The sequence below is a fragment of the Anser cygnoides genome, chromosome 3, assembly GCF_040182565.1.
Source record: "Anser cygnoides isolate HZ-2024a breed goose chromosome 3, Taihu_goose_T2T_genome, whole genome shotgun sequence".
Classification (NCBI taxonomy): domain Eukaryota; kingdom Metazoa; phylum Chordata; class Aves; order Anseriformes; family Anatidae; genus Anser; species Anser cygnoides.
The window spans coordinates 73390691-73405580 of NC_089875.1; the positions used below are offsets into that span (position 1 = coordinate 73390691).

Consider the following 14890-nt stretch of genomic DNA (forward strand, 5'->3'; position numbering starts at 1 on the left):
AAGTGTTTACTTTTTATCTGGTTAGGTTACCAGAGAAGTACTGGAATTTGAAGCTTCCACGTAAGCTCCCTCCAAAAAAGGAGCCAATACTACTCACTGCACTTCCCATGGCTGGATACCTTGAACAGGCCAGTCGCTGCTTCTTTTTTTTTAAATGTGATTGTGCAATGTATAGGATACACCACCCAGTTGTTTTTGGTTTTAAATGCAATTTAAGTCTGATGAGTATTAAGAGGATTATATTTGATTGAAAAATGTGTACTTACCATTGAGGAAATTTTTAAGATTTAAAATAATAGATATCAATAACTTAAATGGTAAAAAATATAAGATACCAGAGGGGAATAAGAAAATGCAAGATTATATGATGGATTTTATGACTCTTTTATTTATCATACCTTGTAACATTACATTTTGCTTTTATTGTAAAACCACGATAGACACAAGCCTATCTGGAGTCATTTAAGGATAGTTGGTTACATTTTCAGATATGGTTATGAAATAAAAAAAGATTTTACAGTCACTTCCCTCCCAATTTTATATTTTTGTTTTTGTCTTGTTTTGTTTGTTTTTACAATTCACTAGCTTAGATATCATCCTAGATTGTTAGATTTGCATGACAACAGGATCAGGAATTATATATATTTTTGTTCTAGATCTATGTAATTGTCATCTAAAACAGTTTTATTACTTTAGGGAGTAGCAACTTCTCTAATAAAAGCTCTGAATGAAGTTGGATGCTTAAAGCCGAAGTTTCCATTCCTAAGCGTTAAAAAAACTGCTCTGCTGTTTGTGGCCTGCCATTTAAAAGGTAACGTACAAAATAATATGCTATGAAAACAATAAATTAAATAACTGTAGTAAATCATCTGATACAGCATTGATAATCAATTTATTTTGTTTTCTGATGTCCAATCTGGAAAAACAGTATTATATACTGATTGGAGTACACATTCCCAAGTTTCTTGGAGATGTGTATGGACCAGGGATGAAAATAAGGTTAACAGCATAAGTAGATAGATAGGCTCATAAATTACGAGATTTTAATGACATTTTATCACCAACAACTTGATGGCCTTGATAACATCTCTAACGGGTATCACAGAATTTTGAGACAGAAGGTTAGATTTTATAATTTAGGTGGCACCATATTTTAAAGCAGTCATAGACAGCCTGAATTGTCTTTAAAAAATACTGAAATCACTGTAATAAAAGACTGCTGAAACACACTCTGAGAAATGGTTTCAGTGCCTGAATGCTTGTCTTTTTTAAACTGTATTAAGTATGCAAATGATACTTAGTAAAAAGCCTCACCTTGCAGATAACTTCAGGACAACTTTCTGATCATAACACGTCTCTGACAAGACATCAGCTAAATATGTAAATGAAAGGCCTAATTGTATTGAAAAACAGCTTAAGTGCACATAAAAACAACTGTCACTTTCAAGAAAAGCATTTCTTCTACAAGGGCTAAGTACTGATACGCTAAATTATACAGTACCAGAGAATAGATGTCTGTACAGATTCAATTAGATTTTTACGTATTTAGCAGAGAAATGAAATGTTATTTATCAGTCTGCTTGTTTGTGAAGTTATCTGACAAGATTTCATTATTAATATGGAGTATCAGTATGATGATTATTTTCAATTCAATTTTTTTTAATTTAATCTACGATCTGATCACCTTGCTTTTCCATAACAAAGATAAACAATTCTAAATTAAACTAGGTGTTTTGTACTCTACCCACAAAATTATGATAAAGTATTATCTCATGGAGCTACCAGAGGTTAGGACTACTTCTTCACTGAGGAAACTTGTTCAAACTTCATCTCCTGCGCTCGTATCTGCTATTTTTTAGAACTTTTTTTTCCTCCACTCCAAGACAACAGTTGCAGCTAATAATCTTTAACAGTCTGCAATCAGGCTAAAATAGTGCCAGCTTTCATTTCTGCAATCTGATTTGCAGCTCTGCTGTGGCTTTGGTCTGGTTTTCAGTACATACTGCTAGAGATTTCTGAAGCAAAACCAACACTTCTTCAACTCACCGGTTTCGCCTTTTACAAGGCAACCTGTTTGGTGAGTGATCATTACCTTGCCTTTTGTTATTTGGAGGTTTTGCTTATCCTGTCAGATAAGGGTAACCTTTATTATCTGTCTACTGTTCTTCACATCTAGCATTATTCTATCCAGCTTCCAGTGCCCTTCACAATTTTCTTGGGCTATCACACATTTTTGCTGGAGTAGCTTTGTTACGGAAGACCACTGAACAGTGTAGGCACTATAAGCCCCTGTATAAACATCCAGGTCTTAAACCAGCAAAGCTGTTTTTGCACTGTAGGTTGTTTCATCCATGAAGACTGTTTTTATTCTATTGTTAGCACAGCTTTGCTAACATAACTATGTCCATTCTAGGAATGCTTTGCTCATATGTTGTATCATTAAATCGTTATTAGTGCTGGATGATGAACTGTAAGGGTTATGTAAGTGCACAGAACTCCCCTCATGCACTGACAGTTTGACTATAGGAATCCAGGAAAACAGGTTTTCTTCTAAGACTGTGCAAAACTGCTTCTGACTTTAAGACATAGCGTTCTAGTACACTGAAAAATCACCTTTGCAAATACAGCATTAGTTATTATTGTCTCTTCAGAGAAGTTATGCTGTTCTTAATCAAAAACTTGATCAAAGTGCAAAAAACTGATGTACCCCCAAATATGGCTTAAGACAGAGGTAAAAAGGGAAAGAACCAATATTACTTTCTTTGCAAAGTCCTTGCCTTTGAAATTTCCTTCCTCTGAAATATCAGGGGTACACAGTCAGCTTTTGATTTTTTTTATGGGCAAAGTATTTAGGTCATTGTTTAGTTGTGTTGATGATGCAAAAATTCCAAGGATGGTGCTGAACCAGCTTGGCTCCAGGCAAATCTATTGGTTTGCACACAGACACATGGCAACACTGCTTTTGGTGGGCTCAGGCCTAGGAGAGGTTGAGCTGTCAGAGGGAACCTGGTCTGGCTGCGTGCAGCCCTGACTCACCCCTTAAACGTGTTTCATTGCAGAGCACAGGGGAAAGCAGCGCAGGGAAGGCCAAGCAGCTCCGTGCTGAAGCACAGAGATACTGAATGACAGTGCGATACCTCAGCTGACCTCCTCGGGTGCTTCTGCATTGTGTCTTCTTACCTGCCTTGCTCTGCAAGGGCGATGCACGCTGGGTACGGCACAGCCCCGGGCAAGAGACACGCCTGGGTCCAGCACCGTGCCCAAGCTCGCTGTTACCCGTCAGGAGCTAGGGCCGGTGCGGTGCCCGCAGGGCTCCCGCAGCCGCTCAGCGGGCCGGCACACTAAGGCGGCGCTTTGTTCCCCGCAGCGCACAACCCGCGGAGCTCGGCGCAGGGCCGCCAGGCGTACCGGCGGAAGCTGGCGGAGCTGAGGGAGCACTGCGAGCTCGTCCCCTACCTGGGCCGGGCGATGCCGCGCCACTACACCGAGCCCCACCGCCGGCCCCCCGGCTTCGACCTCAAGCTGCGGACCTTCCTCTCCCTCAAGGACGCCCGCCCCACCTTCCCCTAGCCCGGGCCGGCCGGGGAGCGGGGCCGCTACCGCCCCCCCCCCGCCGCCACCTCCCGGGCGCCGCCGTGCAGCGGGGGAGAAGGAGGAGGAGGAGGAGGGCCGGAGGGAGGAGGAGCGGCCGCCGGGGCCGCGCTGCCGGCCGCCATCTCGCGTCACGGCGCCGGAAGCGCGGCGGCGGCGGAGCGGTGAGTGCCCGGCCCGGGCCTGGAGGGGCGGCGGGGCGGCCCCCACGGAGCCCGGCCCCGCTCCGCCGCCCCTCCGCGGCCCGAGCCTGGGGGGTGGGGGGTGGGCGTTGCTTGGGCTGTGCCCCGCAGGGGTAAGGATGTGGCTTCGGGTGGCCAGAACCCACAGAACCGGCACAGCCCGCTGTGGGAGACGTGTGTGTTGTAGGGGACGGCTGCAGGCCGCGGTGGTGCTTCAGGAGTTCCTGTAGTACACCGCAAATCGGGAGGGACGGACCTGCAGGCGTGTGTTAGGGGGCCCCAGGAACATCAGGCCTGCAGCCTCCTGAAGCTGGGGCTCCCAGGTCAGCGTGGCTCTGCTGCGCTTGGTCAGGCAAATTCTCCTCTCCTTGGTAACCGAGGACAGGACACACAAGAATGGCACAGAACTGCGCCAGGCTGGACATAAGGAAAAATTCCTTTACCGTGAGGGTGATCACATGCTGGAACCGGCTTCCTGAAGAGGTGGTTGATGCCCTGAACCTGTCAGTGTTCAGCAGACATTTGGATAACGCCCTCAGTAATATGCTCTAACTTCTGTGTACCCTGAAGTGGTCAGGCAGTTGAACTCGATTGCCTTTGCAGGTCCCTTCATATTGAACTCTTCTGTTCTAATTTGGCTCTAGCGTGAGCTATTTGGTGGCTGAATGGGCCTAAAGAATCACTTGTTGGCCACCTCAGTAGCACTTTGATATCACCTGTATGTAACACGTGTTGTTTCTTACAGCATTACTTCAGGTAATCATAATTGTTACATTCATTGATTGCTGTACTTTAATGTGTATTTGTATTTAATATGTCAGTTTTATAATTTAGGATGGAGGTAGCTAACCTGTTTCACATTTGGCTCAGCTGGTCCTTGTGAAATGACCATTTTTGGCACATCTTCCTTTGTGTTTTCATTTGATGGATTCTTCTGAAATTGCTGGATTATTATTTTTTTGTATATATTTATAATTGAAAATGTGTAGCAAGCCAAACTGATGCTTAATACATAGCATACTCAACCCTATTTTAGACACAGTTCTTAGAAAAATCTGCTGGCTTTATGCCTTTATTGTGGACATAGCCTGAAGCCTCACAGGTATGTGCTCTGAAGGAGAAATTTTTGGAAGGACATGGAGTCTGGCCAGGCTCATGCAAATCAAGTTTTATCATTGTTTACAGGATTTCATAGCCTGAATAGTCTGAACTGGGGCATCTGTAGTGATGAAGCTGCAGTTGACAGTTTTTTTGATTGTTTTGTTTGTTTCTGCTTAGGAGCAGTGAACAAAGAGATCTTTTTGTTCAATTGTTTTAATTGTGAAAGAGTTTTCAGAAGGGGCAGCCATGTTTTTAGATGCTGTACAGTTCACAGTACATTAGAGCTAAACAAATAAAATAACTGGCAGTAATTCTGATCTTGGAAGAAACTATCTGTAGCCATTTCTTAGGATTTCAAAACACTTTCTGAAGAAAGAAACCTGTGTCAGCGTTAGAATTGACTTTATAAAGACAATTCAGAGGTTTCAGAAGTGCTTTAAAAAGTGTTGAACTCTGTTGACTTGTAAACAAAACAATACTTGATGTCTTTAAATGCTGACTTCCAAGATACTTTTTTAAACTTACTCTATTCTTGTAGGTGCCTCCTTTCATATTTGCAATAAAAATGGCAGAGACGGCTCCTGACCCTTCTGAGAAACTGGTTGTCATCCACTCGAAAACTCACAAAGATACCATTCTAGCTAACTTTGAAGAACAAAGGAAAAAAGACTTTCTTTGTGACATTACTCTAATAGTGGAGAATGTGCAATTCAGAGCCCATAAAGCTTTGCTCGCTGCCAGCAGTGAGTACTTTTCAATGATGTTTGTAGATGAGGGCGAAATAGGGCAGTCAATTTACATGCTGGAGGGAATGGTTGCCGACACCTTTGGAGCACTACTAGAATTTATCTACACTGGTTACCTGCACGCCAGCGAAAAAAGCACAGAACAAATTCTAGCTACCGCACAGCTTCTGAAAGTGAATGACCTGGTGTGTGCCTACACCGACTACCAGGCCAGCCGCAGCCCAAGTAGCGCGCTGCCAGCGCCGTCTAACAGTGGCACCTCCGTAGCCCTTATTGCAAGCGACAAGAAAAATGAGGAGCCGCCCAAGCGAAAACGAGGGCGACCGAGGAAAGTCAAGACTGTCCAGGAAGAAAAATCAGCAGCAAATTCTCCTGAAGATGTGCAGCTGAGAGAGAACAACTCCATGCAAAACAAGCAAAATTTTATGAAAAAAGACATGGCAGTAGAAGAAACAGTTGTCAGTGAACAGGATCCAGCAAGGAAAGATGCAGAAGAAGCGGAACCTGCTTGTGGCTCAGAAGCTGCTGTCGATCTGTCAGCTGAGAAGGATGAGAATTATGATCCCAAATCTGAAGGAATGCAGAGCACTCAGAGCCGTTACAGCAAACGTAGAATAAGGAGGTCAATCAAACTAAAAGATTATAAGCTGCTTGGTGAAGAGGATGAAAAAGGACTGGCAAAGAGAACTGATGGAAAAAGAAAACGTACAGGTTCTGAAGCTCGCTGTAAAGACTGTGGCAAAGTATTTAAATATAATCACTTTTTAGCTATTCATCAGAGAAGTCATACAGGTAGGCGTTAAGAGACTGCTTCTTTGAGTATAGGATTTAGTGACTTGCTGCTAAATGCAAGCCTCTTGTTTAAGTATGGGCTGTTGTCCATAGCAAGAGCTGCTCAAAATAGCACACTGATCCAAATTATTAGGCTGTGATTCTGTGACTGTTTGCTGTTTTCTTATTAGGAGATCTCCTAGCCTTTATGTCTTACCTTGATTGCAGTTTAGTTAATCATTTCTCTGTTAAAACACTGAATTATGTGGCAATACTTAAATATTTTTACTGCTACACGAGGCCTGCCTCTTTCTTTTAATTCTCCTTATCACTATCTAAAAGTCATTTTAGTAGATACTAGATTGCAGTGAGTCCCACTGCCAGCTTGGAACATCTGGTGAGAAATATCACATCTGTACTTAGAAATGTCATCATCTGCTTTTAGGGGAGCGCCCTTTTAAGTGCAGTGAATGTGGCAAAGGCTTTTCCCAGAAGCACTCTCTTCAGGTCCACGAGCGGATGCACACTGGAGAGCGGCCGTACACGTGCACTGTCTGCAGCAAGGCTCTCACAACAAAGCATTCTCTTCTGGAGCACATGAGCCTACATACAGGTAAATATTCCAAGGCAAAGGTAACCTCCCTCCCCCCAAGAAATGTGCCTTTCTGGGGAAAAGAAGTGTTTCTGCTCTTTCTCGTATGTGCTGACTTTTTTTTCCTTTTCTTATACTTACTTTAGATGCGGCTTGCATTTTAATAAGTGATTTTCTTTACAGGGCAAAAGGCTTTTACATGCGATCAGTGTGGGAAGTACTTCAGCCAAAAGAGACAACTGAAGAGCCATTATCGAGTACACACAGGTATAACAAGTTTGGGTTGAAGAGCTGGCTGACAGTCCATGCTCATTTGTCCTCATAAAGATTGACTAAGGCTGAATATTCTTCTTTAATAACGTATTTAGGCTCAAAAGACTGAATAGTGTACAATAAGTGGAATGTTTAAACAGAGAGTTAATGGAAGAGGACCCTTCTGATTTTTAAAAACTAACTGTGCTGTATTTACCATAAAATTTCATTAGTTTTAGCTCTGCTGTCAATGTTGCATATAAGCTAGGAGTTTTTATAAACACTTGTGTGCTGAATGTTGTGCACGTTGCCTTGTAGTTTCCCATTATTTTGAATTAGTAATGGCAGACAAGCTTTAAGAACTGTTTTACTCAGTTTTCTTTTAGAAAGATGGAGGTAAAATTACATATGCAGGAAATGGTGAAAAAAATCGGATTTTACAAAGGTTCAAGAGAAAGTAAGCTTGAGGGGGAGCAGGTGTCAGACCTCTCTTCTACCATGCTAAGAATAAACAGAGACATAGGGGTGTGTCAACCTGCTAGTTTTCATGACGAGGTAGGGAGAAGGCAGTGAATCACCTTGTGTTTTATCTCTATATTATATCAAAGTGGTTATTTTACAGGAAAGTGCTTTAACAAAGATCACTGAAGAGATACAGGGGATCACTTATGCACTGACACTTTTTTTGTTGTTGCGACAAGGCCGTTCATTGCCGGAATGTAACCAGTGTCATCGCAAATTCATGGATGCAGCTCAGTTAAAGAAACATCTAAGAACACATACAGGTAATACCGTCTGTTGGTTGTTTTTATCCTTTTTTCTTGAAATAACACAGACAAAATGACACGTTGCGCAGAGGACACTTCATTTCTCTGGGATGAGCTTTAGCTGTGCTTATACCTAATGGTGCCTGTGTTAAAAATTAGGAGATATGGTATTGAGATTGCATAATGAGCACACAACAGCACGTATTACAACAGTGCAGAAGCAGTACCTACTACAGGAAAAGCTTTTCTTCTTTCTTTTTTTTTTTTTTTTTTTTTTTCCTTAGGAAGCCAGCTGCAGAAGATGTTGGTTAGCTCTTCTGTGGTAAAATCTTAGACTGGGAACTAAATTCATGAAGAGAGCCACATCCAGCATTTATTGGACTTGAAATGACTACGTAGGAATGGAAAATGTACATCCTAAAAGAGTCAGGCACTCCTGTCTGTGGGAGACGGATGCTTATGGAAAATGTTGCTGACCATAAAAATAATTATTTCAGTTTATCTTTCTATTATGCTGTAGTAAACCAGATGCTGGCAGGAGACTGGCTGGAAGGGATGGTGTAATACAAGTGACATCAGAGGGTGTTTTAAGGTTTAGAGGGCGAGGTGATACTTGAACGGCTGGATAACAGGAATAAAAAAAAGTTGATCTCTCATGATGACAAAGCATAAGCTTCTTAAAATGCTTTTCTTTGAAGAAGTTCATAAGATAACGTGTACATATTTTTTTCTTTTAAAATAGCTCTAAACAGTGTCAATTGTTCCTTCCCAGAATTGAATTATATATGATAATATTACATGTGGTTGTAGTAATGTGCACAAGATCAAGTTGTGAATTTTAACTCATGTCCTTCTCAGTGAAAATAAGAGCTTTAAATTCCATAGGATACGATGGGGTTGGAATTTGTGCTTTTGGGAGTTTTTGATGTATCAGGGATAGTGTTAGCTTGTGATACTTTTAAATATTGCCTTTTTTGTTGAGGACAATGTAGTGTGTGTTTACACACAACAGTTCTGTATCTGAAGCTGATACAGTGCTGTAAATGTAGCAGGAGATGAGCTTGGTGGTGGGAAATGAGGAGAGGGAGCACAGTAGCCATGTAAGTTGCAAAAATAGACTAACTGAGTTCTAGTAGAAACTGATCTGCAGTAGATGGTGCTTCTGGAAAAGACAGTCCGGACACCAGTATTACCAGTGCAGAAATGCCAATGGATCTGTCCCATCTCAAAAACAAGAAGTAAAATCACGAGGAGTTTGGGGGAAGAGTGTTAACATTGATTTGACTGTTACACTTTGGCAGCAGTTCTGTAGCACTGGATGTCATAAGAACACAGTCCCCTTAAGTTGCTCCTGTTTTTCCAGTGCGGTCTGGGACCAGGTGACCCCTAGATGTCCCTTCCAAAAAACATTTCTTGTTCTCAAACTTCACCCCAGCCCTCTGAAGCTGAATGAAAGCCAATAAGCTTTGCAGTTCTACACTAAACGTGAAGCTTCCTTGGAAAGCGGCTACTGCCCTGTGCTGAGTTTCAATATGCTTGGGTGGTGTGAGTTACCACTGTGGTGATCCGGATTCTCCTACCTAGTGTCTTAAAGACGTTGAGTGCAACAAAGAAAATGTGTGGTGTGAGTTAGGCATCGGTTTTGTTGGGTAGTATCTGTTTCTTGTGAACCTTTCTGCTATTTAATTCAGTCACTCTGCTTCTACTCAATTAGACGCAAGAATTAAAATCACAGTAAAAAGCAAACAAAAAAATATTCAACCCACCGTAAGTTATATTTTTCTCTGATTGGTGTTAGAATCATAGAATGGTTTGGGTTGGAAGGGATCTGTAAAGATCATCTGGTTCCAACCCCTGTGCCATGTGCCATGGGACGTGTTCCCAGGGTGTTGCAGGTGTAGGATGGAGTCTTAGAGGTCAACAGGCTTGTGAAGGTAATGGATTCACTTCTCAGGTTTGGAAACACGGGCTTACTCGTCTGGTGTGCTGCATGTGAGCCTGGCATTAATGTCTACTAGTTCAGGGTCAGCCTTTTTCAAACTTACCTCTTCCGTGTGGATTGAGCTTGAGGCACCTGCATCTGTCTTAGGCACGTTTTTTGTTGCTCTAAGGGCTTGGATCACCTAGTTCTCTGTCTTCAAAGAGGAGACATATCGGAGATGTACCTTCCAAATTTTACACCCTCATTTAACGAGTGAGTTTGTTCCATTTCAGTTATTCATCCTGACCCATGGCAGAAGCACGATCATTTGGCTTTACATGCTTAAGAACAATGTACAGTAAAATGTCACATTTTTAAATAAATTCATGGGAAGTGCTACATGAAAAACGATGTCAAATTTCTTTTTGACAGGTGAGAAGCCCTTCACTTGTGAAATTTGTGGTAAATCATTCACAGCTAAAAGTTCTCTTCAGACTCACATTAGAATTCACAGGTAAAGTATGTCTCATTTTCATCACATTCTTTAAAACTGTAATTTTTCATCTGATACCTGTATCCAGTGCATGTTCGATTACGGGATGGTCAAGGTTTGTTTGCATTTGGGATGGATGCTTAAGGGCTGGCATTTTTGTTTAATTTATTTAAAGAAATAATTAGTAGTGGAAAGTATTGCACAGTTAAATACTAGTGTGCCAAGACACTGAAGATTCTTCTTTTGTACATCGTCTGTTTAATGACCATGTACTTCAGTATTATTTTATGAAAAAAATTTCCTGTGAATTTTTGTTTGACAGCAAAACAGCAGCCATGGTGTAACAAGGTTATTGGAACATTTTCCTGTTTTCGTGTAGTCTATCATGTCTTTTCAATAGCATTCCTTAGCTTTTACCGACGTGAATATTGCATAAAGGCACGTCAGATTTGAAATCAGTAGAGGACTGTTTTGTGCCTTAAAGGCAAATATTTCCAGTATAATTTCTTGTCCTTTTGAGACAGGCAGCAAGGCAGGATTTAAAGACTTCTTTCAGTTAGGGAGCCCACACTATTAATAAACATTCTGAGAACAGTCAGTGCTTACGATCCTGTAAGTTGTTGCGTTCTTGTCAAGATCTAGCAGCACAGAGCTTGTACCTCTGGTATCATGACAGGAGGGAAGTTATGTTACCTCTGTAGCACTTGGGCATATATAGTAGGTGTTGTACAGTGAGTGAAGTTGTGTAGAAATCAGGAAGTCAACCAGAACATTTTTGAATGTTGACTATTCTTAAGTGTTTATGATGCAGCAAAAGAAAATAATTGTTTTGATTTTTTTCTATATTAAGTTGTCGAAAGCAGCGCTTTTAAAGTGAATATTTTCATGAGATCAAATATGTTCTTTTGCAGAGGAGAAAAGCCATATTCTTGTGGGATATGTGGAAAATCCTTCTCTGATTCCAGTGCTAAGAGAAGACACTGCATCTTACACACAGGCAAAAAGCCGTTTTCTTGCCCGGAATGTAGTTTGCAGTTTGCTCGTCTGGACAACCTGAAGTCTCATTTGAAAATTCATAGCAAGGAAAAGCAGTTTCAGGAAGCCAGCGCTGCTCCCAGCAGCAACACTAATTCGGAAGTCAGAAACATTCTTCAGCTGCAGCAGTATCAACTTGCCACCTCTGGAGGGCAGGAAATTCAGCTGCTGGTTACAGACGCAGTGCATAATATAAACTTCATGCCTAGTCATAATCAAGGCATCAGCATTGTCACTGCGGAAAATGCCCCAAATATGACAACGGGGCAGGCTGCTAACCTCACGCTGCTTGCTCAGCCACCGCAGCAGTTGCAAAACTTGTTGCTTTCAGCTCCGCAGGAGCAAGCGGAGCAAATCCAAAGCATCAATGTGATGGCAAACCAAATAGAGGCTGCCCAGCCTGAACAAATGCATGTCATCACTCTTTCCAAGGAAGCATTAGAACATCTCCACACTCATCAAGGGCAAAATGAACACATCCACTTAGCAGGATCTTCCCATCCAGCTCAGCACATGCAGCTGACTCAGGAATCAAGTCAACAGTCTCACTCCAGCCAAGATACAGTTCCTTCCCATCAAATTAGTGAAGAACAGAATCAAAATGTACAGGTTTCTGAATCCCATCAGCAGCCTCTGTCGGTAAATGAGTCAGCTCATGAGCATCCTGTTCAAGGGCAACCTTTCTGAAAATGCGTATTTGTCATCAGAGGGCTAGGCTACAGCGTGCTTCTCAGCCAAGCAGTGATTACACGCATTGCACTTTCTTTTCTGCAGCATAATCTATCTGAAGGTGCATTTCTTGGTGATTTTCCATGGGTGACTTTCAGTTTTCTTAATATTATTTATTTTAGACATTTTTATTATTACAAGTTGGTATTTCTCTACCGTTTAGTCCATACCTCACAAGCGATTCATGCTTTTTTTTGTGTGTGCCGCTTGCACATCCATGCCTACTGAGCAGATACTTGCCCTGTAATTTGCATTTCCACGTGACTTTCCAGGGAAGTGTGCCTTGCTGGTTGAAGAACAGTGTTAAGGTATCTGCTGACCTGAAAGTACAACTTCTCTGCTGGATTTTACATTACCTGCACTACTTGTAAGCTTAAGATAACCAGTACTTTTTTGCAAAGAACACACCATATGTCTTCTGTCTAATGAGCTTTCTCTCTGCGGGTTAACGTATAAGTTCCTGTGTGACCATTCCCTTAAGTGCATTTTGATTTATTGAATACCAAATTGGTTTGGGTTGGGTTGAAATTATTGCAGCCTTTGCCTGGTTCCGGATCGCCCCTTCCATTACTGTATGCTTTAAGAGTTTTGCTCCTCAGAAATGCTTAAGCCATTGCACTTGAACAGTGGCAGTGTGATGCGGTGGTTACACTGGACAACTGAAAAGCCCGAGTTCTGTTAATTCCACCACTCGCCCGCCGTGTGACAGTGAGCAAGGCAGTTGACCTCCGTGCCTTAGTTTCCTAATATAGTAAATGTGGATAGCGTTCACACGCTCTGCCAAGCACTTTGAAGAGCTCTTGATGTTGAAGGCACTGTCTGTTAAGTGCAGAATTCTCTTCCTGACAGGCCTCGGTCTAAGCCTAGGAGCCAGTTTATATTTGAAGTGTTATTTTTTCTACTTTTCAGAGCGGAATGTAATGTTACTTTTAATATATGTTAAAGCCGGAAATCGTTTTTGTGGGGACTTGGACAACAAATAGAATCTCTTCAGAGCATAATGAGCTATATAAAGGGGGCATATCGCGTTAAAGTTGTACAGCTATTTTTGTTGTCTAGATTAGATGAGCACAGATCGTTTTCAATGACTGACTGCTAACAAAAAGATTTGTCAACTTAATAAAATGCCGTGCCGGAGTATACGCTTTGCATCTTCAAGTTCAGCTACTGATAACATCTCATGTAGCGTACAGGTGTGTTAAAATCAAGATAAAATGCCATTAATACTTTCCTCATGTTCATTTTAAAATGTCCTTCTTGTGATTTACAGTGGTATTCTGTGTTTTAACAGATGAAAAATGTAAAAAAATAAGACATTGGCAGGTGAATTTAGAAACAAAACAAAATCTGTGATGCTTGGCTTATGTGACTGACCAGAGGGAGTCACTGGTATAAAAGAGCAGTTCATGAATGGTACAACAGTTTCAGGTGGAAGGGACTTCAGAGGCCAGCCAGTCCATCATCTTGCTCAGTTTGAACATTTTCAAGGATGGAGATCCACAGCCTCTCTGGGCGACCAGTTCCAGTGTTTGACCGTAACTGTAGTGACAAAATGTTTCCTGTACTTCCTGGCAATTCTCCATGTGCCAGTCTTGTGTCTGCTGCCTCTCATCCTACCGCTACACCTCCGAGGAGTGTCTGGCTCTGTCTTCTGTGTGCCCTCCCATGAGGCAGTTGAAGACAGCAGTAAGGTCCTCCCAGACCCTTCTCCTCAGGGCTGAGCAACCCAGCTTCGTCAGCTCCAGCTCTTTAGTCACCTTGGCAGCCTTCTGCTGCGCTCAGCCCAGTGTGTCAGTGTCTGTCTTGTTCTGGGGAGCCCAAATTCTGGTTGGTGTTCCTTACCCAAGTATTAGGCAGGCTCCTGACCGTGTGCTGCTGGACTTTTGGTTAAGTATCTCAGTTTTTTCAAAGGACTAGGTCAGGTTTTATATAGCTTGCCCACTGTCTACTCTCTTTATGATCATAGATCAATACAAATAGCCACATCCCACAGCAGAACACTAGTTAGGCTTTTCACCTTTTTATTTTTTCCCTCTCAGAACAGCAATACAATTTATACTTCCTGCCACTGAGGAGAAGCAGCATATTCTGCAGCTGTACTTCAAAAGCTTGAAGTCTTGGTGCTGTGAGAACATACGAAAAAATACAGTGAAGCTTGTTGTAAGAGCTACAGAGATCTTACTGAATTGTATACATTTAAGATAAATATTCCAGTGGTTTCATACCAACAACTTCTATCAATAATGAAGGTAAATTAAAATACTGTAACATGCAACTATGAATACTGTGTCAACTAGGAACACTCAAGAGTTTAGAGGAGCTGTACCGAGTTCCTTCTCTGCCATATACTGACATAACTCCTGAAACACTTAGAAGCTGGTTACAAGCTAAATTCCAAGCCATCAGTGAAATAATTGTTAAACACTTTCTTCTGGTTTTTGATTTTTTTTCATTTGTGCTTTAAATTGTTCACTGTGAAGTTCCCCTTGCAAACCACATTTGAGCTGCAGTCACACAGGCATTGCTGGATGCTCCCTTTCCCTGTAATTAAAAAGGAAGTTTTGCTTTTGGAATTTTCTTACGCTCTTCTTCTACCAAATCACCCAACAAGCGGTGAAGAAACTTGCTTCTGCGAATAGCACAGCAGTGACTAATCTTGCACTCTGCATTGCTTAAGCTGCCAGCACACGTTTTAGCTTGCAGTTGGGAA

At 41.9% G+C, this 14890-nt stretch overlaps 2 protein-coding genes across 5 annotated transcripts in view; both read left to right on the forward strand.

Annotated features, from left to right (window-relative positions):
* AK9 (adenylate kinase 9) overlaps positions 1–251 on the forward strand; it is a 66575-nt gene extending 66324 nt beyond the window's left edge. The window contains 1 exon segment of the mRNA XM_048081058.2: positions 26–251. Within this exon segment, the coding sequence (XP_047937015.2) occupies positions 26–251 (226 nt within the window).
* A 107-nt stretch (positions 252–358) lies between these two features.
* Positions 359–13320, forward strand: ZBTB24 (zinc finger and BTB domain containing 24). Of its 4 annotated transcripts, XM_066993168.1 has the most exons (9): positions 362–811; positions 3060–3212; positions 3368–3755; positions 5413–6412; positions 6837–7004; positions 7167–7250; positions 7937–8020; positions 10356–10437; positions 11328–13320. In XM_066993168.1, exons 2-9 carry the CDS (start codon positions 3202–3204, stop codon positions 12136–12138), a joined length of 2628 nt encoding a protein of 875 aa, XP_066849269.1. In that variant the 5' UTR covers positions 362–811; positions 3060–3201; the 3' UTR covers positions 12139–13320. The 4 variants fall into 4 exon arrangements, 3 of the variants coding, with proteins under 3 accessions (XP_066849269.1, XP_066849270.1, XP_013031060.3); XR_010829776.1 differs by lacking the exon at positions 11328–13320 and having other exon boundaries at positions 359–811; positions 7858–8020; positions 10356–10421; XM_066993169.1 differs by lacking the exons at positions 3060–3212; positions 3368–3755.
* The last annotated feature ends 1570 nt before the right edge of the window (positions 13321–14890 follow it).

What these genes read in the sequence shown, in the direction of transcription:
- ZBTB24 (XM_066993168.1), top strand. An exon ending in TCATCAGAGAAGTCATACAG is followed by an intron (nt 6,413 to 6,836) that starts GTAGGCGTTAAG and finishes ATCTGCTTTTAG; the next exon opens with GGGAGCGCCCTTTTAAGTGC. An exon ending in GCACATGAGCCTACATACAG is followed by an intron (nt 7,005 to 7,166) that starts GTAAATATTCCA and finishes TTTTCTTTACAG; the next exon opens with GGCAAAAGGCTTTTACATGC.